Below are 23,445 nucleotides of genomic sequence, written 5' to 3' on the forward strand. Positions count from 1 at the left end.
GTACATTTTCAGTGAATATATTAAATGTACAGGCTACGATGTGGGATCTCATGCATGGTAATAACGACATGTATACGACTTGCATCCTTGGCACAAAGTTATATTATATTCTACTCAATCCATAGGCTTCATTAATGTCATTCAGACTGTTTTGAAGTTGACACAACTGGCTATGATGATAGCTGAGGTTCATGGCTAGGTTCTGAACTAATATTGTATACCAAACGTTTGTGTCCATACACAGATCGGCTAGATCGCTAGCTACACATCCATAGGCATACAGGTATTTTTATACTCCACTGCACAATAAGCAAGGACATAGCTATCTACATTATTTCATCTATCTGCAATGCATCGAAAATATCAGCAAGGCAAGTTTACAAAATTGTACATTCAATTTGCAGTAAATGCTTTAGCTAGCTAGATTATTACATCCATTGTTTCACAAGATGACACCCTGGTTTGCTGGTTGTTTCAGGAGTCCCTAAAACATTAAAGAACCAGAATTACAATTTCAGACTCATGTCAATACACCCATTAAGCTAGTCAGCTAGCTTGCTAAATCGCGATTTTCGTAAATTAACTTAATGATTATAAATATGCATACTCGTTCGTCTCTACATTAACTAACATATTCCTGTCAACCTTACATTTTTGCATGATTTGTTATGACGTTATAATCACTCCCAGTATTTCTGTCAGCCATCTTCCCTGAAGAAAGTCTCCATCATTGGATCGCACAGCGTCCAATTATTCTGGGAACCACTCTGATTGGTCATCGCCCAGCGGTCAACGCTGGTGATTTGCATAAAGTTGGGAAAACATTATCTTTTTCACCGACTCCCACGCAACTTTCGCACCTCCCAAAGGTCCCCCGCCCTCTCCACTGCTCACCGCTTTGCTTTCAGTGAAATGAATGGTAAGCGGTGTATCACCGCACAGCAACCTATGCTAGTGTATCATGAGGGGTGCATTTGTCAAATTGATTGATAGCGGGGGCGCTAGATCGCGCAGAAGACCACAGTGGTCAAGTGAATACTTTTTTCCGTCACTTGCAGTGCTTCTGGTTAGTACTTGCAGTGCTGCTGACAAGATACTCTGAACATATTGAAGAATATTTAGGACCATCAGTTCTCTATGAAATAACCAGTACTGGTGAAAACTAAAGACAGCAAAGTGCGCACTTGGAAGGAATCTGGCAGATATAAACAATTCATATTTTAGAAGGGTGGTGCTGGGTGGTCGCGAGCTAAATTTACGGTTATAACGTGCTACTGTAGCTACCTGGCTGTTGCTACTTAGTTGGCAGCTGTGGCCTTGTAGTTTAAGCTAGCTAACCGAGTAGCAAAAGTTCGCAAGTCCAGTAGCTATCTTGGTTGCACAAATGGTGAGTACTGTTTATGCCATTTTAATATAGAAAACCAACTCCGCAACAGGCTTCCATCTATGCCTGTCTCGCATGCATTTAGTCGTTGATTTGTTTTAGCTAGCTAACCTTTAGCTGGCTTACACATCAGGTTAACGTTAACTATAGACAACAGGTAGCTAACTAACGTTCGCTAATTTAGTTTATACAAATTCTAACCAATTCGTGTAACATCATTTACGTAGCTTGCTTGTTTGCTAGCTAAGATCTGGCCTAAATGCTAGCTAGGTAACGTTACACAGATTATTGTTGTGTTCAGTGGTTGCTTGACAACCGAAATTAAAGAGACAGCGGGCCATTTCTGGCGAGCTGGTAGTAAATAAAGCTATCATACTTTGCCAGCAATATGATCAGATGATATTACAACAGCATAACTAGATACATTTAGGGAAACATTACCAAAGTTAAACTGTCTGTAGTTAATCCTAGACTTGTTGAGGCTGTTTTGTCGAGTCCAAAATGCGGCTACAAGCAAACGTTAGCTACCTAGCTAAATGTTTACAATTCATGACATTGCTTACTAACGTAAACAACATCACTATTTAACTATTTCATTGACGTTACTATTTACTAGCTAGGTAACATTATATTCTCACCCAGAAGTTCTTAAATGGCTAGAATGTAAATGTTATACTGTTTGCAAGTACATTTGAGCTGTATTATTAGACATTGTTTAATTTTGTCACTGTCACTTTCACAGTGAGCCTGCATTATAAATGGAGCTGGATAATGAACTTAAGAAATTCATCCAGCAACAGAAGGCCAGAGTAGCAGAGGATACAAAATCCACCTTACCTGGAAATAAGGGTGTGTTTCCGTGTTTATTTTTTACTGTGGTGATAGAATGCTGAAAATGTCATTCCATCATCTCAGATTGTTCTGAAATCGTTTCTGTAGTTAGAAACAAATAAGATAGATATGCATTATTTTGTTGAAAATAATTTGATCGCTGAGAAATTAAATAATAGATTGCTTGTCTGTCTGCCGCTAACTGTAGCAGGCTTGTAAATGTGCATGCATGCCCCACATGGCTAGTCGAACGCAGAACTCTTCATTGAGACAATGCTGAAACATCAATCCACAGGTGAGTCGGTGCCACATTTGAATTTGTGCCGAAGTCAAAATGAAAGAAAAGAGAACTTGCAAATTCAGTAGGCTATGGTGTGAAATGGGCTTAGAAGTGTTGTCTTTATTAATGTTCATGCAGACTTTGGTGTGCTTATCAATGCTCAACCAAAAACACCTTTCTCCCCCACTTCTATCAATAAATTCTACAAAATTATGACTGTGTGAAGTGTAAAATGCATTCTCAAATTACTAAATGTGTAATGTGATATATTTTAACATTACTATTTTTTTTACACGCAACAAATTTGATTAATAAAATATTTAATCAATCATCTTCTGCAAATGAAGGGAATGATGACATAATCTTTGCAGCAGGAAGGGAATCTGATTTAATTGGTCCTCAACTCGTGGCTCAGTCATTTCATTCAGGATAAGTGGAGTTAGCCAACCCATCATTATAAAGGGATAGTTCACCCAATTAAAAAAATTACACATTGGTTTTCTTACCTTGTAAGCAGTCTATGGACCAGAGGTCTATCCTTCGAAGCAAGTTTGAGCAGTTCGAGAGGTAACTTTGATCAACTGAGTTCAACTCTGTATAACCGATAAAAAGAAAGGGGCACACCTTTTAGCAAGGTACATTTCTATGGCAACAAATCCATCAGAATAACCAATTTCTTTGAATAGTTGAGACATTTTTTGGGGGGACCATTTAAAACAAAAATAATAATAATAATTGTTGTGAATTTCTCATGTCTAACTCATCAGATGTTAGGTGCTATATTTAACAACGTTATATGAATCCTATAAATTGACAATTTGGGTGCAATCAATTATCTTAATTTAGCAGATATTCATTTATATTTCAACAAATTAATGTTGTAGGAATGCTAAACTTATATTTTTCTGTTGACAGAAATTATTTCAAAACAATCTGAGATGTTGGTCTCTTTCTTGTGTTTTTTGAGGTGGAATGATTCACTTGGACATGGGTGAAATGCATGCTACTTTGTGTTTGGTGACAGCTGAGCAAATTATTGCAATTTTCTGACCTGTGGCTGGATCAACAGACAAAAGATCACAAGACCTATGACCACACACTCAAGGAAAATATCCCTCCATTTAAGTCGTTCACGGCACAAGGGAAAGGTACAGTATACACTGAGTGTACAAAACATTAAGAACACCTTCCTAATATTGAGTTTCATTCCCCCACCCCCTCCTTTTTAGCTCAGACCAGTCTTGATTTGTCGGGCCATGGATTCTACAAGGTGTCCAAGCATTCCACAGGGAAGCTGGCCCATGTTGACTCCAATGCTTCCTGCAGTTGTGTCAAGTTGGCTGGATGTCCTTTGGGTAGTAGACCATTCTTTATAGACACAGGAAACTGTTGAGAATAAAAAAACAGGCAGGGTTGCAGTTATTGACACAAACCGGTGCACCTGGCAACCATACCCCATTCAAAGCCACTTAAATATTTTTGTCTTGGCCATTCACCCTCTGAATGGCACACATACAAATCCATGTCTCAAATGTCTCAAGGCTTAAAAATCCTTATTTGACCTGTCTCCTCACCTTTAGCCACACTGATTGAAGTGGATTTAACAAGTGACAATAAGGGATCATAGTTTTCACCTGGATTCACTCGGTCAGTCTGTCATGAAAAAAGCAGGTTTCATAAAGTTATGAACCCAATTTGTAAGATACTTTGTGGTAGAGCTAGATCCTGATCAATGGGAAATATTTTATTTCATGTATACCATTCTGTTTTTCAGAGGAGAGTTGTTGTCCAAGTTTACCTTTGGGTAGAGACTATGAGAGGAAGAAACAGAAGTTACATCAAGAGCTCCGTCTGGACTACAGACACTTCATGGCTCAGGTAATAATATTACCAATGCCAAAAATTATGTAGTTGTAACTTACAAATGTGTAACCTGTCAACATACATACATGGGCCATAATATTTACTTGTGTGTGATAAACAAGAGCACTGGAATGGTACGAGTGCAAGGAGTCAGTGCAGTCTTCTACCGAATGTATATATTTTTAAACAATGATCTCTGCTTTGGGCTGATTTGGCCAATTTGGCCCTTAATTATAGAAATAAAATGTGAATGCTGCTGAACCAGGCCCACCCCTTCCCCCTGGTGAGAGGAGAGCTGCTAAGGTAACCTAAGAAGTGCTATGTGTAGCCTATTTTTATATCAAGCTCTGTCAACTGAGGCCTCTTAGTTCATTCCAAATAGCCAAATCTATATATACACTTAGTATACAAAACAACAACCACTCTCTCAACGTGAGCAAAACAAAGGAGATGATTGTGGACTACAGGAAAAGGAAGGCCGAACACACCCCCATTCACATCGAGAGTTTTAAGTTTCTTGGTGTCCACGTCACCAACAAACTATCACGATCCAAACACACCAAGACAGTCGTGAAGACGGCACGACAACAGCTTTTCCCCCTCAGGAGACTAAAAAGCTTTGGCATGGGTCCACAGATCCTCAAAACGTTCTACACCTGCACCATTGAGAGCATCCTGACTGGTTGCATTACCACCTGGGATGGCAACTGCTCAGCATCCGATTGTAAGGCGTACAGAGGGTAGTACATATGGCCCAATACATCACTGGCGCCAAGCTTCATGCCATCCAGGACCTGTATTCGGTGGTCAGAGGAAGGTCCAGTCACCCAAGTCATAGACTGTTCTTTCTGCTACAGCACGGCAAGAGGTAGAGGAGCGCCAAGTCTAGGTCCAAAAGGCTCCTTAACAGCATCTACTCCCAGGCCATAAGACTGCTGAACAATTAATCAAATGGCCACCCAGACTATTTGCATTGCCCCCCCCCTTTATTTTTTACACTGCTGGTACTTGCTGTTAATTATCTATGCAGTCACTTTCCCCTTACCTACATGAACAAATTACCTCGACTAACCTGTACCCCCGCACATTGACTCGGTACCGGTACCCCCTGTATATAGCCTGATTTTTAAAAAAAACGTTTATTTATTTTTAACTTTATTTAGTAAATATTTTCTTAACTGCATTGTTGGTTAAGGGCTTGTTACTATTTCACGGTAAGGTCGACACCTGTTGTATTCAGTGCATGTGACAAATAACATTTGATTTGATTTCCATGACAGACTGGCCAGGTGAATCCATGTGAAAGCTATGATCCCTTATTGATGTCACTTGTTCAATCCATTTCAATCAGTGTAGATTAATCAAATCAAACCTTACAGTGAAATGCTTACTTACAAGCGCTTAACCAACAATGCAGTTTTAAGAAAACAACTAAAAAGAAAAAAGTAAGAGATAAGAAAAACTAATAATTAAGGAGCAGAGCAGCAGTAAATAACAATAGCGGGGCTATATACAGGGGGTACCGGTTCAGAGTCAATGTGCCGGGGCACCGGTGTTGAAGTAATTGAGGTAATTATGTACATGCAGGTAGGGTTAATAAAGTTACTATGCATAGATAACAGTGTAGCAGCAGTGTGTGTGTGTGTGTGTGTGTGGGGGGTGCAAATAGTCTGCTTAGCCATTTGATTAGCTGTTCAGGAGTTGGGAGTAGAGGCTGTTTAGAAGCCCCTGGGACCTAGACTTGGCGCTCCGGTAACTCTTGCCGTGCGGTAGCAGAGAGAACAGTCTATGACTAGGGTGGCTGGAGTCTTTGACAATTTTTTTTAGGGCCTTCCTCTGACACCGCCTGGTATAGAGGTCCTGGATGGCAGGAAGCTTGGCCCCGGTGATGTACTGGGCCGTACTCACTACCCTCTATTGTGCCTTGCAGTTGGCGCTGAGCAGTTGCCATACCAGGCAGTGATCCAACCCATCAGGATGCTCTCGATGGTGCAGCTGTAAAACCTTTTGAGGATCTGAGGACCCATGCCAAATCTTTTCAGTCTCCTGAGGGGAATAGGTTTTGTCGTGCCCTCTTCACAACTGTCTTGATGTGCTTGGACCATGTTAGTTGATTGGTGATGTGGACACCAAGGAACTTGAAGCTCTCAACCTGCTCCGCTACAGCCCCGGCGATTAGAATGGGGACGTGCTCGGCCCTCCTTTTCCTGTAATCCACAATCATCCCCTTTGTCGTGATCACGTTGAGGGAGAGGTTGTCGTCCTGGCACCACACAGCCTCTGACCCCCTCCCTATAGGCTGTCTCATCATTGTCGGTCATCAGGCCTACCACTGTTGTGTCATCAGCAAACTTAATGATAGTGTTGGAGTTGTGCTTGGCCGTGCAGTCATGCATGAACAGGTAGTTCATGAAGGGGTGAAGATGGGTTAAAGAAGGATTTTTAAGCCTCGAGACCATTGAGACATGGATTGTGTATGTGTGCCATTCAGAGGGTGAATGGGCAAGCCCCAAAAAATTAAGTGCCTTTGAACATGGTACGGTAGTAGGTGCTAGGACAGGTGCACCGGTTTGTGTCAAGAACTGCAACGCTGCTGGGTTTTTCAAGCTCAACAGTTTCCCATGTTTTTCAAGAATGGTCCACTACCCAATGGACATCCAGCCAACTTGACACAACTGTGGGAAGCATTGGAGTCAACATGGGCTAGCATCCCTGTAGAACGCTTTCAACACCTTGTAGAGTCCATGGCGAGAGGGGAGCTGCGCAACTCAATATCATGTTTGGTATACTGAGTGTATATTATTATGAAAGGGCTGGTAAAACAGGTCTCAGTAAATTAAGAGAATTTGCTCAAATCTTCTTCTGTAAAAAAACGTAAAAAGGGTGCTTGGAACCAGAAGTTGATCTTAAACTTAAACCTTTCCCCCTCATACATACAGGAGCAGATTGCCTTTCTCAGAGCTCCTCCAGACCTCCCTGATGTTCACTGCAGCCCCAGACCCCCGGTGCACCCTAAGAGGGTCCCCTCTAGGAGAGAGACAGCCACGCTGAATGAAGGCAAGAGGGGGCTGCACAGGGGAGGACACTTCCTGGTGGAGGGCAGTGGGAAGGAGGGCCTGAGGCCTGAGGATGAGCTGCTCCTTCCTAGAGAGAAGGCCAGGCTGGTGAGAGTGGACTATGACTCTGAGGAGGACCTCACAGAGGAAGATCTGGATCTTATGGAGAGGAGGAGGCTCAGACAGACTGGGTCTGAGAGAGGAGAAGAGAGGAGGCGGCTAAGAAGACACTACAAAACGGACTTCAGGTGTTCTTAAAACACTCCCTTTGTGATACAAAGCATGATGTTGCACTTACCTGTAATAGATTCAGATGTTAGCTATGTAATGGGTTAATTGTCTCTACTGAAATGGTCTTTGCTAAATGCTTGACTCTTGGTCTATGTTTGAAAAAGTATTGTTAACCTTCCTCTTTTGCGCAGGGACATATCAAGGCTCAGGGACAGGAGAGTTGAGCTGCCTGACGACTACACAGAGACGCGTCATTATGCAGACAGGAAGGAGACTAACGGGTCTGTTGTTCCCGATGAGGATTACTTAGAGGCAAGCTGGGGGACATCATCTCTAACCCCCAAAGCCAAGTACGTCAAACTATTCTTATTGAATAACATGCATTTCTAAATGATTGTGGTAATGCCAATTTGGTACAAGTGAACACGATTGTATTGTCATGGCTCTCTTTTTGTTGTGGATTTTTATCGCAGTGCATTTTCTGTACAGTAATGTACATTTCTGTGAACAACTGCAGAAATATTTAATCTAATCTGGATTACAGTTTTAATTTTCCATTGTCAGGGACATTGGGAGGAAAAGTACAAATGAAATGGGGCTGATGTCATACTGTCATCTGTTGTGCCTGGATCATGGCTTGTTCAAGCTTCTTGTGCCAGCTATTCGTAGAGATTTAGAATCCTCTCATACAATAAAATCATATGAAATCCCCAAACCAGCCTAGAATCAGATCAAAAAACCACACTTTCACTAAAACACAGACACTTATCGCTCACTATTTTTCTATCTGTAAAGTGTAAGTGTACTGTGAGTGCTTATTGACGTCCTATCTGCCAGGCTGCAGGTACCAGCAGGGATGAAACCCAATGGAAGATCCAGAACCTCTACCAAGAAGGACGAGCCCGAATTTGCTACCGGACTAATGATTGGTAAGACCAATTCTGTTCAGATTTTTCTTAACTAAGGTTAACTACATTAGATTTGTTTAATTTGTTGATATTTCTAAAAAAAATGTGGTGATATGGCATGTCTGACAGGGGCTGCAGATGCAGATGCTGCCTTGCAGAGAAGGAAGGAGAGGTACAGGCAGGAGCTGCAGGAGCAGATAGCTGAACAGCAGAGGAATAAGAAAAGGTGGTTGTTCATGTTTGTCTGATCCTGCTGTATGTGAAGAAGAAAGCCTTACATTATCCATCTTAGTGAGATGAGCTACATGGTCTACATAGACTCATTTTAGCAGCATTGTAGTCATGAGGTAGGTTTGTTTATAAGGCTGCATTTACACAGGCAGCCAAATTCTGATCTTTTGCCACTAATTGGTCTTTTGACCAATTTGATCAGATCTTTTGCCTAATAATTGGACAAGATCCAAATTACTGCTGCTTACTAGTGGGGAGAACCTCATGAACAGTCTGTTCTTTGTCTTATTAGAGAGAAGGATTTGGAGCTCAGAGTTGCTGTGACAAGGTCGACTGACCCGGAGAAACAGGCAGATTGGATCAAACCGCTTGGGGCAGTGAATGGTGGCGACCATGCCAGAAAGAGAAATGACAGCTTGTACCCACTAGGCCAAGGTGTGGACGTACCAGGTGATGAGTTAAATGGGAGACCCAGTGAGGAGAGCCGAGAGAGGCTTCCCCCTGAGCAGCCCCGCGTGGCCTTCCAGTCCCCCCTGCTGGAGTACAGCCACACCCTGGGCCTCAGCAGTAGAGGCATCTCCCCTTACAGCCAGGCCATTCACAGGAACATGGACACCCCCAGGTAGCGAAGAAGCAGTAATCCTGCATCCTAAATGGCACCCAGGGCTCTGGTCAAAAGTGGTGCACTATATAGGAAATAGGGTGCCATTTGGGATACACCCCTCATCTATTCAATCTGATACATTCACTAGATTGTTTGACAAAATTAAACATTGCTGTATGATTTAGAATTTCTGTTTCAGGATTCCAGGTTTCCTTCCTCATCCACCATCCACATTGGCAGATGCACATAGAAGTCCCTATGACAAGGTCTACCTCTACCATGGAGCAAGGAATCCACTGGACCCTAACCCGGCCAACTGTAAGCACTACCAGTCTAAGTTAAATATTCAAGCTACATCAGTAGATTCAAATGGTTAAATACTAGTAAAAAAATATATAGATTGATTGGAGTGAAAGCGTATGATCTATGATCTCGCCTAATTTGTGTTTTGTGGTATTATATAATATGTATTGGGTTACATATTTCATGTGCGTTAGCTAGGAAATGAGCCCATCTCATGTTGCTATACACTTAGAAAGAGGTGGACATTGGTTTAACTGAAAGTATGTTCATTAGTGTTTGGTGGTTCTATGTTAGATGGTCAGATCCTGCTGACAGGAGGAGGGCAGCCTGTGTCCTACCTGAGCCTCCCTCCTGCAGGGCCTCACCCCAGCCAGACACAGCACAGCCCTCCTAGTCAGCACAGTGGGAGCAGCCATCCAGAGCCCCCTCCACAGTAAGTACCTTACTAGTCATCTTATCCTGTCTCTTCCCTTCAAAATCCACTCTTCAGTAAGTAAGCCTTGTCTGAGCCAAAGTGGCCCATAGGGCAGGAGCCTGAGGCAGCTTGATGTACAATTACCCCCTGGACAGGATGCTAGTCTCTTCAGGTGGTGAGTAGTATTCTCTATTCACCAATAGGGGGCACCACCTCTAAATTTACCTTATTTGTGCTCTGTGTTGGACTTCTGAGAAGGTCATGCTCACTGGCCGTCTGGACAGACAGGACTGTTGTTCCCTCCCTGCTGAGTGACGACTGCAGCCTGCACTGGTCTGCTCTGGACAGCTCTGGACAGCTCTGAGCTCTCCCTCCTCCCTTACATCTGCCATCTTTCTCCCAATAAGTGTCCTCTCTCTCACTCTCCCTTCTCCTCTGACAATCGGAACATCTTTCTCAGTGATAAGATTGAATTGCATCAACGCGTGAAATGTGACAAACCACATCAATTGTGTACCTCCCGTTTGCCATACCTTTTTTGCATCATATTGATCATTTCAAATTGTTACATCGACGTATTTCATAGTAGTGAACACGTGCGTAAATATTGAATCTTTCAGCAGACCTGCCAGTGACGCTGCTATCATGGGTTCAGGGATTGGAGGATTCCCCGCCGAGCAGATCAAGCCATCTAAACAGTGTGTGTTAAGTTACAAGGAGGCACTGAGACAACAGGTACATTTTGAATGTGATTGTGGAAGGCAGCAGTGTCTTTCTCCTCAATGCTTGCATGCATTTCGTCACAGTGTGTTATTTCGGCAGGGAGACACCAGGAAAGGGAGCAGTCAGCTTTTTTGCCAGGTAACATGTAAGTCCTGCCATAATAATTAATGCACATGAGTAAATGAGGGATACAACGCATGTTTAAAGCAGGTGCTTCTACATAGGTGTGGTTCTGGGGTGATTCAGCAATTAACATTCCATCATGAATAGAAATGCTGGTCAGGCCATTATTTTGGCTACCATGTCTATGACCCCGCCACCATCCACAGGGCACTAGTGGTCACTGAATGGTTTGATGAGCATTAGAATGATATAAACCATATGCCATGGCCGTCTGTCACCAGATCTTAACCCAATTGAACGCTTATAGGAGATTCTGGAGCGCTGCCTGAGACGCAGCGTTTTCCACCACCATCAACAAAACACCAACTGATGGATTTTCTCATGGAAGAATGGAGTCGCATCCCTCCAATAGAGTTCCAGAAACTAGTAGAATCTATGCCAAGGTGCATTGAAGCTGTTCTGGGTCGTGGTGCCCCAACCCCCTATTAAGATGTTTATTTTGACAGTTACATGTAGGTGTGTTGTAGAATCAGATTTGTTTTGTTTTTCTGAACCCATTCCCACAGACATTCTCACAGCAATTTACCAATAGCTATGCCTATCAATATACCATTGCACTCTTCTCTATTGTCCTCTTTACATGACCAGTGAAGACAAAAGCACATCTGGGTTGTACAGAATTGAATAACTTTATTTGTCCTGTGAGCGAACTTCATTTTTGGATAATTGGTATTCTAATGAAAGTGTTCCATCCAAACCTGACTGCAGATCCAGGATAGACAGGAGCGGCGGAGGCTGGACAGGGAGGAGAGGGATCGGTACGAGGCCAAGCTGGAGGCCGACATGAAGAACCACGACCCCTGGGGGAGAGGGGGAGGAGGAGCACCCCTCAGAGACAGCAGGGGCAACCTCATCAGTACGTTCCCTCTGCGACTTCTCTCCCTCCACACTATGGTCCACATATTCTCTGTGTTTTCTCACCTTTCAGTGGACATACGTTTGGAGACTGAGCGCAGAGGGAAGAATGTGTAATATTTAAGACCTTCGTAAAGTTTATTGCTAATCATAATCATGTGAAATGTCACCAGCCGATCTGCACCAGATGCACAAGCATAATGAGGAGGCCTACATCAACCCTGAGACATGGCAGAAGATGGCGACAGCCACCATGACAGTACTCCGAGAGGAGGACACCAGACCTCCCTCCACCCACAGAGTCTCAGGTAGATACAGGGGCTTTCACATTGATGTGATTCTCTATAAGGCATATGCAACAGGACCGAGAGGAAATGTGTGTCCCAAATGTCATCCTATTCCATACATAGTTCACGACTTCCGACCAGAGCCCTATTGGCCATTTAGGACACAACCCAAAGTGGTAGTGGCACCCTGACAACCTGTCCAGCTCGCTGTGTCAGGCTCAGCTAACATGTTATTTTGTCTGGTGGGTTTCTGTCAACAGGTTTTGTTCAGGCTCCTTTGTTTGCCAGAGGCAGTGTTTTTGGTAACCGGCCCACACCACAGCAAGTCCACGAACAGGACAAGCACAAGGCTTACCTCAAACAACAGGTACTGGATGTCCCGCCTCGGCACTGTGTGGCTAAAATAGTCTTTTCACATCATCAGCTGAAATTCACTAAGTCACGTAAAAAAGCTTATTGCGGAGCTTAAATAACAATGTTGTACTGATGCGCATTGATGGTTTGGTTTACCTTAGTCAGCTACGGTATGTGATTGGATACACGTACACACAGTGATTACCCTGGTTGTCTGTCCTGCTGCCTAGATTGAAGAGAAGCGGAAGAAGGAGGCGGAGGAGCGAGAGAGCCAGAGGCTGGAGGAGGCGAAGGAGGAGAAGAGGCTGTTTGAGCAGAGGGAGCGCATCCAGAGAGAGTATGAAGAAGAACAGGACAGGAAGAAGCGCAAGGAGATGGAGGTCAGTATTAACTGGACCAGGGCTAACTAAGGGAGCTGTAGCGTTAGGTTACACTGCAATACTCTTAGCTACTAGTATGAGTAACATGTCAATCAGCTGAATGCTATCATATGACATGAGTCATTCAGTTCAGGAAATCTTTATTGTAACACACACACATTTCAGAGGACTGAGCAAGGTTTTTCTCCCTCCAGCAAAAAGCCAAGAATGAGCAGCTGATCCGTCTGGCTGAGGAGCGAAAGAAAGAGGTGGAGAGGAAGAAGAAAGAGGCAGAGGAGAAGGAGAACTCTGCCCTGAGGAAGCAGTATGAGAAGGAGAGACAAGCACGTCTAGAAGAGGTGAGCTGACTGGAAAACGCTCCGTTTGACCCTCTGAACATCGAGGGGCGGTTTACTGTACACATTAAGCCTATTCCTCGACTAGAAATCATGCTCAATGGAGAATCTCCATTTAAAGCTCTCCACTTAATCTGGGAAACTGAGTTGAGTGATGACATTGTGGTTGCCTGTCTAATAGGTACCAAGGGAGCCGTCTCCCCCCATCCCCACCCTCCGGAAGAGGTATCAGGCTCCCCAGTACACCCCCAGACCTCCGTCCATGGACAGCCGTCGCTCTACTGCCGTCTCCCTGTCTGTGAGTGACTTCCAGAGCCCACAGCATGTCCTCTTCCACACTACCATTGAGGGAAATAGTTTGACTGTGAGGAGAGGTTAGTGGAGAATGACTGGGTCTGGTCTTCCTTCCTCTCTTCCCCCTGTAGGAGCATTCTCTATCAGGGCTCCAGTCCCCTCCAGTCCCAGCCCGCTGGAACCAGCTGCGAGCTGCCGGTAACACTGACTCCCACAATAATACAACACATCGTAGTTCAACTGTTTTCTCTCAACTTCTGAGATACTGATGTCTGTCTGTGCGTACCAGAAGACCAGCGGGGTGTGATCAGTGAACTGTCGGTGCTGCGCAGACAGCTGCGTAGCGAGCAGAAACGCCTGGAGGTCCAGCTACTGCAGTCAGAGTGGGAGGAGCTGGGCTCACCTATGAGTGATAGGTAAGGCTGGTGAGGTGATGCCCTCCACTGTTGGTCTCATGGCTTCAGCAAGCCAAGGGTCCAGGCTGTGTGTTAGTTGTAGTGTCCTATCTATAGGCTATGTCTCCAGGCTGACCCATACTCTGTCCAGGCTCAGGGACAGGCCCCAGGTGGATGTGTTTGACATGGCCAGACTGCGGCTGCAGGCCCCTGTCAGGAGACCCTCCTCCAGGAACACAGAGCCCAACTACCTGCATAGGATCCATGACTCGCTACAGCTCCAATACAGAGGTGAAGGAGTACAGCGATTGTTTGATGAATACTTGGCCGGTCCCAAATGGCACCCTATTCCCTATGTAGGGTCTCATCAGAAGTGCACTAGGGAATAGGGTGCCATTGGCACATAACTCAAGGCACTGATTCTTATACATGAAATCTAACAGCATAGTGTTCATCAAACAAATGCAGCAACTGGGGTTGTGTAGATTCCCTGTCACACTCCTTTTTTTAGTGCACTACTCTTTACCAGGGTGATCAGTGATGTCATTCAGTATTGAATGGAGAAGTCATTGTTTGTGCTGCAGATGTTGATTCCAGAAAGGAGGAAGGTCATGGTTACTGTGAGCCCCCTAGGGACCGAGCTGGACAGAGGGTGGACATCCAGAGACGGGCTGGTTACAGGGTGCAGCAGCGCAGGATCAACAGCCTGAGAGAACCTGTTGACGGTCAGCAGCATTATCACCAAACACACACTATGTCTCCAGACTCCATATCAACCCTACTCACTGTCTCCAGACTCCATATCAACCCTACTCACTGTCTCCAGACTCCATATCAACCCTACTCACTGTCTCCAGACTCCATATCAACCCTACTCACTGTCTCCAGACTCCATATCAACCCTACTCACTGTCTCCAGACAGACTCCATATCAACCCTCACTGTCTCCAGACTCCATATCAACCCTACTCACTGTCTCCAGACTCCATATCAACCCTACTCACTGTCTCCAGACTCCATATCAACCCTACTCACTGTCTCCAGACTCCATATCAACCCTACTCACTGTCTCCAGACTCCATATCAACCCTACTCACTCAGACTCCATATCAACCCTACTCACTGTCTCAGACTCCATATCAACCCTAGAGACTCCATATCAACCCTACTCACTGTCTCCAGACTCCATATCAACCCTACTCACTGTCTCCAGACTCCATATCAACCCTACTCACTGTCTACAGACTCCATATCAACCCTACTCCTGTCTCAGACTCCATATCAACCCTACTCACTGTCTCAGACTCCATATCAACCCTACTCACTGTCTACCCTAGACTCCATATCAACCCTACTACTCAACCTCCATATCAACCCTACTGTCTATCAGACTCCATATCAACCCTACTACTCAACCCATATCAACCCTACTCACTGTCTCCAGACTCCACTCACTGTCTCCAGACTCCATATCAACCCTACTCACTGTCTCCAGACTCCATATCAACCCTACTCACTGTCTAGACTCCATATCAACCCTATCAACCCTACACAGACTCCATATCAACCTCTACTCACTGTCTAGACTCCAATATCAACCCTACTCACTGTCTCTCCATATCAACCCTACTCACTGTCTACAGACTCCATATCAACCCTACTCACTGTCTCCAGACACAATATCAACCCTACTCACTGTCTAGACTCCATATCAACCTCTACTCACTGTCTAGACTCCATATCAACCCTACTCACTCACTGTCTCAGACTCAATATCAACCCTCTACTCTACAGACTCCATATCAACCCTACTCACTGTCTCCAGACACAATATCAACCTCTACTCACTGTCTAGACACAATATCAACCTCTACTCACTGTCTAGACACAATATCAACCTCTACTCACTGTCCTCAGACACAATATCAACCTCTACTCACTGTCCTCAGACACAATATCAACCTCTACTCACTGTCCTCAGACACAATATCAACCTCTACTCACTGTCCTCAGACACAATATCAACCTCTACTCACTGTCCTCAGACACAATATCAACCTCTACTCACTGTCCTCAGACACAATATCAACCTCTACTCACAGTCCGCAGACTCACTATTAAATAATATTTTATCACCGACCCGTTGACTGCTCTATCAATAACTAACTTATCAGGCGTTGTAAGGGGCTTAAATTGTTTGTCTTTGCATTTTACAGATTGTTTTGACCTGGCACCACCCCAGCAACAAGACCATTATTTGGTGAGTTTATACTGACCAGTTCATTTAGCTAGTGCACTGAACCACGTACACTGGTTTATTTGCTGTACAGTACAGCTTGTCTGTGTGTGTCACTAAGCCTGTACACTCTGTTCTCCCCAGAGGAATGCAGTGGGGGATCCTATGAGAGGTTGCCTGTTGGAGTCTGACAGTGCTTTCATTGGTAGGCCCCTTGTGGTTCACTACTGTCCCTGGGTAGTAGGGGAAGGTGTGCGTGCGTTGGGAATAACACATGGCGTGCATCCCAAATGGCACTCTATTTCCCAAATAGTGCACTGCTTTTGACCGGTGGCCTATGGGCTCTGAGCGCCCTATAGGCAGCCTATGGGCTCTGGTCAAAAGTAGTGCACTGTATAGGGAATACGGCACTGTATAGGGAATACGGTGCCATTTGGGACACACGCCAGTTTTTGTAAGGGAAAGAGTGACTTGAGTACCAGTCAAAAGTTGGGACACCTGTTCATTCAAGGGTTTTACTATTCTCTACATTGTAGAATAATGGCGAAGACATCAAAACTATGAAATAACACATGGAATCATGGAGTATCCAAAAAAAATCCAAATATATTTTAGGTTCTTCTGAGTAGCCACCCTTTGCCTTGATGACAGCTTTGCACACTCTTGGCATTCTCTAAACCAGCTTCATGAGGAATGTCTTGAAGGAGTTCCCACAGATGCTGAGCACTTGGTGGCTGCTTTTCCTTCACTCTGTGGTCCAACTCATCCCAAACCCTCTCAATTGGGTTGAGGTTGTGTCATCTGATACAGCACTCCATCACCCTCCTTGGTTAAATAGCCCTTGCACAGCCTGGAGGTGTGTTTTGGGTCATTGTCCTGTTGAAGAAAAACAAACGATAGTCCCACTAAGCGCAAACCAGATGGGATGGTGTATCGCTACAGAATGCTGTGGTAGCCATGCTGGTTAAGTGTGCCTTGAATTCTAAATAAATCAGTGTCACCCTCCATGCTTCACGGTGGGAACCACACATGCAGAGATCTGTTCACCTACTCTGCGTCTCACAAAGACACTGGTTGGAACCAAAATTCTCCAATTTGGACTCATCAGAACAATGGAAAGATTTCCACCGGTCTAATGTCCATTGCTTGTGTTTCTGGGCCCAAGCAAGTCTTCTTCTTTTTGTTGTCCTTTAGTAGTGGTTTCTTTGCAGCAATTCGACCACGAAGGCCTGATTCGCACAGTCTCCTCTGAACAGTTGATATGTGTCTGTTACTTGAACTCTGAAGCATTTATTTGGGCTGCAATTTCTGAGGCTGGTAACTCTAATGAACTTATCCTCTGCAGCAGAGGTAACTCTGGGTCTTCCTTTCCTGTGGCGGTCCTCATGAGAGCCAGTTTCATCCTAGCACTTGATGGTTTGTGACTGCACATTTTTCCAAATTGACTGACCTTCATTTCTTAAAGTAATGATGGACTGTCGTTCCTCTGCTTATTTGAGCTGTTGCCATAACACAACTGATTTTAGAAGGGAAGAAATTCCACAAGTTAACTTTGAACAAGGCATACCTGTTAATTGAAATGCATTCCAGGTCATTGAAGCCATGAAGCTGGTTTAGAGAATGCCAGAGTGTGCAAAGCTTTCATTTTTATTTAACCAGGCAAGTTAGTTAAGAACAAATTCTTATTTACAATGACGGCCTACCAAAAGGCAAAAGGCCTCCTGCGGGGACGGGGGCTGGGATTTTAAAATATATATAAATACAATATAGGACAAAACACACATCACAACAATAGAGACAACACTACATAAAGAGACTTAAGACAACACAACATGGTAGCAGCACAAAACATGGTACAAACATTGGGCACAGTCAACAGCACAAAGGTCAAGAAGGTAGGGACAACAATGCAGCCACAACTGTCAGTAAGAGTTCCCATGGTTAGGGTTAGTCTTTGAATGAAGAGATTGCGATAACTGTCCAGTTTGAGTGTTTGTTGCAGCTCGTTCCAGTCGCTAGCTGCAGCAAACTTAAGAGGAGCGACCCAGGGATGTGTGTGCTTTGGGGACCTTTTAACAGAATGTGACTGGCAGAACGGGTGTTGTATGTGGAGGATAAGGTCTGCAGTAGATATCTCAGATAGGGGGGAGTGAGGCCTAAGAGCGTTTTATAAATAAGCATCAACCATTGGGTCTTGCGCCTGGTATACAGAGATGAGAGTGCATGAGAGTGTTAGAGTGCAGTGATGTGTCCTATAAGGAGCATTGGTAGCAAATCACATGGCCGAATGGTAAAGAACATCTAGCCGCTCGAGAGCACCCTTACCTTCCAATCTATAAATTATGTCTCCGTAATCTAGCATGGGTAGGATGATCATCTGAATCAGGGTTAGTTTGGCTGCTGGGGTAAAAGCGGAGCGATTACGATAGAGGAAACCAAGTCTAGACTTAACTTTAGCCTGCAGCTTTGATATGTGCTGAGAGAAGGACAGTGAACAGTCTAGCCATGCTCCCAAGTACTTATGAGGTAACTACCTCAAGCTCTAAACCCTCAGCGGTAGTAATCAAACCTGTGTGAAGAGGGACATTCTTCTTACCAAACCACATGATTTTGTTTTGGAGGTGTTCAGAACTAGGTTAAGGGTAGAGAAAGCTTGTTGGACACACAGAAAGCTTTGTTGTAGAGCATTTAACACAAAATCTGGGGAGGGGCCAGCTGAGTATAAGACTGTATCTGCATATAAATGGATGATTGCCTATGATTGAGCCTTTGGGTACTCCCTTGGTGACAGGCAGTGGCTGAGACAGAAGATTTCTGACTTTATATACAGCACACTTTGCGAGAGGTAGTTAGCAAACCAGGCCAAAGACCCCTCAGACACCAATACTCCTTAGCCGGCCCACAAGAATGGAATGGTCTGTATCAAAAGCTTTGGCTAAGTCAATAAAAATAGAAGCACAATATTGCTTAGAATCAAGGGCAATGGTGACATCATTGAGGACCTTTTAGGTTGCAGTGACACATTCATAATCTGAGCGGAAGTTTTCCCAACACTTTTGATAAACAGGGCAAAATAGAAATAGGCCTATAACAGTTAGGATCAGCTTGATCTCCCCTTTAAATAAAGGACGAACTGTGGCTGCCTTCCAAGCAATGGGAACCTCCCCAGAAAGGAGAGAGAGGTTAAAAAGGTTGAAGAAAGGGTCTAACCAGATGGGTTTTTTGAGGGGTCAAGTTAAGGTGCTCCTTTAGCACCTCAGACTCAGTGACTGCCTGCAGGGAGAAACTTTGTATCGGGGCAGGGGAAAAGAGGGAGAAGCATCAGGGATAGTCACATTAGAAGGGGTGGGAGATGAGGAAATGTTGGATAGGCAAGGAGGCATGGCTGAGTCAAATAGGAATCCTGACCTAATGAGTAATTAAAGAGCTCAGCCATGTGCTTCTTGTCGGTAACAACCACAACAACTTTAAGGGACATGGGCAGCTGTGAGGAGGAGGGTTTATTCTCCAGATTTTTAACCGTTCTCCAGAACTTCTTTGGGCTAGACCCACAAAGAGAGAACTGCTCCTTAAAGTAACTAACTTTGGTCTTCCGGATAGCCTGAGTACACTTATTTCTTTGCTTGAACGATAGCCAGTCAGCTTGAGTGTGCCGAGCCTTTTGCTAAATGCAATTCTTGAGGCGGAGTAACTCTGCAAGATCACGGTCGAACCAGGGGCTGAACCTGTTTTTAATTCTCATTTTCTTTATGGGGGCGTTTGTTAATAATACCACTGAACATATAAAAAAAGAAGGTCCAAGCGTCTGACAGAGGGGATCCAGCTGATTCTATACCATGTTACAGAGGCCAGTTCATGAAGGAAGGCTTGTTCATTAAAGTTTTTTAGCAAGTGTCTATGACAAATCAGGACAGATTGTTTCACTGAGCAGCCATTACAACAGTGACCATTACAGAAAACACCAGACTGATCGCTATTTGGATTATTTGTGAGGAAAACATTAAGAAGAGTAGCCTTTTCTGTGTGTTTGGAGTCATACCTTGTGGGATTGGTAATAATCTGAGGAAGCTTTAGGACTTGGTCAGGTGGTTTAAGCATGTTCCAGTTTAGGTCACCTAGCAGGACAAATTCAGACTTAGTATAAGGGGCCAGGAGAGAGATTTGGGCAGGTAGGGTACAGGCTGGTGCTGATGGAGGACGATAGCACCCAGCAACAATCAACAAAGAGCTATTTGAAAGTTTAATGCTTAAAACCAGCAAATCAAATTGTTTGCGAACAGACTTGGTGGAGACAACTGAGCACTAAAAGGTGATCGTTGGTAAAGATTGCCACTCCCACCTTTGAAAGAAAGGTTAACATCAGTATTCAAAACACTATTCCTTAATTAACCACGTCTCAGTAATGACCAACACATTTGGATTGGAGCTGTGAACCCACACTTTCAATTGATCCGTCTTAGGTAATAAGCTTCCAGTGTTAACGTGCAGAAAACCCAGGCTTTTACGAGAGCAGAAATCAGAATTGGGGCAGGCAACAGTAGATGGGCCAGGGTGTACATGCCCATTTCCAGATATCAACAGTAATACAATCAAGGCACGGCAGAGTACAGGGAGAGCTCTGCAGTGATGATTTATGACATCTGAATGTGCAAAGTGTGGCGACATTGCATCAATGCAAAGGGTAGTTACTTTAAAGAATCTGAAATAAACAAATACAAATATTTTATAACGCTTTACTACACGAGGTCTTCAATATTATTCTACAATGTAGAAAATAGTAAAAAATGTAAGAGAAACCCTGGAATGAGTTGGTGTGTCCAAACTTTTGACTGGTACTGTATATTTAAGAAGTGATTTGTCTCCAGATCCCATGAGGGAAACCTTTCCAGTGCCCCCCACACCTGAGCAGAAGCCCCAGCTCTCAGCCAGGGAGAGGAGGCGGCTGGCCAAGAGGGCAGACCTGCACAATGTAAGTCCTCTGACAGTCTGAACTGAACTATTTGAGACTGGGACCATATTCTCAGAGTGTCTCAGTAGGGGGTGGGGCTGATCTCAGATCAGGCCCCTCCCCCGTCCTTGCAAACCTTTCATGATCGAAAAGGCTAAACTGATCCTAATTCCGCACTGAGACGCTTGACACAAACAGCCCCTGATCCCTACATTGTGAATATGGCCTCACTTCTTAAATGAAGAGGCCAGTGGCAGCTCTCCATTGAAAATGCTATATTCCTCTACCGTCATATCTTGTGCTCTGGCTTGTTTAGGAGCGGGTGTGCGCCAGAGAGCCTGTGGACCAGCCAGAGAACTACTCCCACCAGTCAGAGACCAGTCTCAACACTGAGCAGCATGGCAGAGGGCATAACCACCAAAGGACCAAGAGGCTGCCGGCTATGAGCCGCAGAACAGGTGGGTGAAGATCTTGGCCCTGGAAGATGGCAATGATTACATAGAGATAAAACCATAGAGGCTGTCATAGTGTGCCAGAATTGAACAATCTATATCTACCTGGAAGATCTCTATGAATGAGTATTAAGAAGAAGATGATGGATGGGTTGTAAAGGCCTCTCTTCACGGTTGTTCTCTTGTCCAGCAGACCTGTCTAGCGATGAAGATGCGTCTCCGCAGGTTTTCCCTCGTGCCCCAGAACCCCGGGGCTCAGTGGATATGGTTGCCATGGAGCCCTGGATCAGACCAGGCACCTCAGAGACTCTGAAGCGCTTAATGACCGGTCAGACCCCCCGAGGGGAGAGGCTGACCAGCAGAGAGTCTGCCGTCCAGGACTGGGAAACCCCATCTACCCATCATAGCTAACCTTACACACCCCCCAAACATTTTTGTGCAGACACTCAGTTGTATTGCAACTGTTGTCAAACGCTTTGTACATCAGCTGTACAACCGAGTGTTTAGGGGGCCTACGTTTATACACTGTCATCACTTGGCTTGATGCATCTACGTCAGTGGTCATGAAGACACAGTATCTCCTCAACACAGAAGGCTCATCTGCTTTAGCTTCTAGATTGATGTTGACTAACTTAGCCCTTTGCTTTTGTATCATGGTCTACCTCTGAAAATGCCTCTTGTTAATTTGCAATGCAGAATTAAGCTTCTTGTGAAAAATGCATAGATTGTACCTTCATGAAAAATATGCAGATTGTCTGAGAATGGTAGGCAACTCCATTACTATAAGGACAGTGTGTGCAGGCATTTTCTCCAGTCAAGCACTATTGAAGTCTATTAGTTAGATCAGTTAAGCCCGCCTGTTGCCATCCTCTGAAAGGCGTATTAGAAAGTGATCTAGGGTTGCCTTAGCCTGATGTCCTGAACTGTTCCAAAGACTAATATTTATTCATTGTATAATAATGGCACTACCTTTAATGTAACTTGTGTTAATGGCATGTTTTAAAATATGTGAAAATGTGACCTCATTTTCAACCTAATTAAATTATTTTAGATAAAGTTTTGTTTAAATTTGCATTCAGGAAAATAGGGTCTCTTATAACATAGCATAGTGATGTACCTGAATCGTCTGTCAACAAAGTTACTTCTAGTGCATATCAGTGCAGAGTTAAACCTTTGTACATTCTCATTAGTCAGAGTTGATCTAACAAAAATGAATGTATAGCTCGTTCTCCAATGTAACTGACACTCAAGACACTTTAACCCAAACATTATCCTCAAATGTGCATCTTGATTTCACAGGTGGCTAAGTGGAGAGCGGCTCATAAAACACCTGTAAACCATGTTTGATACTATTCCACTCCAGTATTTTTTTTTTACCTTTATTTAACTAGGCAAGTCAGTTAAGAACAAATTCTTATTTTCAATGACGGCCTAGGAACAGTGGGTTAACTGCCTGTTCAGTGGCAGAACGACAGATTTCTACCTTGACAGCTCAGGGATTTGACCTTACAACCTTTCGGCTGCTAGTCCAACGCTCTAACCACTAGGCTACCCTGCCGCCTGTTCTCCTTAATTAAAGGTGCCACCAACCTCGTGCTCGATTCTCATAACCCAAGCTTTTTGAAAATGACCATATGTGTAGTGACAGTGCAGCTGAAATTAATTTGCAAATTCAAATTGTTTTAATTTAAATGTTACAGTAAAAAAAATCATTAATGTTGCTCATCCTCTTCTCACCTCAGTTTCATAAAAGAATTCCAAGAGATAGCAAAAAGCACACCCTCCATAATGTTGGTCAGACGGAGAGAAATTAGTAAAATAATTGCATTGTTATTCTGATCATTAGTATGATATTTCTATGCCATACTGCAGCCATTCATTCAGTGCTTTTGTGGGC

At 44.1% G+C, this 23,445-nt stretch overlaps 1 protein-coding gene across 18 annotated transcripts; it reads left to right on the forward strand.

The window, feature by feature from the left end:
- Nucleotides 1-836: 836 nt before the first annotated feature.
- Nucleotides 837-22,890, forward strand: LOC118402149 (centrosome and spindle pole-associated protein 1-like). 18 transcript variants are annotated; one of them, XM_035800121.1, is made up of 28 exons: nt 2,127-2,233; nt 2,424-2,510; nt 3,565-3,643; nt 4,270-4,373; nt 7,298-7,662; nt 7,837-7,995; nt 8,483-8,574; nt 8,683-8,779; nt 9,077-9,406; nt 9,588-9,706; nt 9,986-10,124; nt 10,727-10,841; nt 10,929-10,967; nt 11,721-11,868; nt 12,041-12,175; nt 12,415-12,521; nt 12,739-12,888; nt 13,083-13,226; nt 13,405-13,521; nt 13,649-13,715; nt 13,807-13,933; nt 14,064-14,203; nt 14,497-14,637; nt 16,129-16,172; nt 16,293-16,353; nt 21,014-21,117; nt 21,413-21,554; nt 21,739-22,890. In XM_035800121.1, the coding sequence occupies exons 4-28, from the start codon at nt 4,365-4,367 to the stop codon at nt 21,957-21,959; spliced, it is 3,312 nt and encodes a 1,103-aa protein (XP_035656014.1). In that variant the 5' UTR covers nt 2,127-2,233; nt 2,424-2,510; nt 3,565-3,643; nt 4,270-4,364; the 3' UTR covers nt 21,960-22,890. The 18 variants fall into 18 exon arrangements, with proteins under 18 accessions (XP_035655996.1, XP_035656008.1, XP_035655997.1 ...); XM_035800103.1 differs by lacking the exons at nt 2,424-2,510; nt 3,565-3,643 and adding an exon at nt 837-919; XM_035800115.2 differs by lacking the exons at nt 2,424-2,510; nt 4,270-4,373 and adding an exon at nt 877-919.
- Nucleotides 22,891-23,445: the final 555 nt, after the last annotated feature.

The sequence above is a fragment of the Oncorhynchus keta genome, chromosome 23 (assembly GCF_023373465.1).
Source record: "Oncorhynchus keta strain PuntledgeMale-10-30-2019 chromosome 23, Oket_V2, whole genome shotgun sequence".
Taxonomy (NCBI): Eukaryota; Metazoa; Chordata; class Actinopteri; order Salmoniformes; family Salmonidae; genus Oncorhynchus; species Oncorhynchus keta.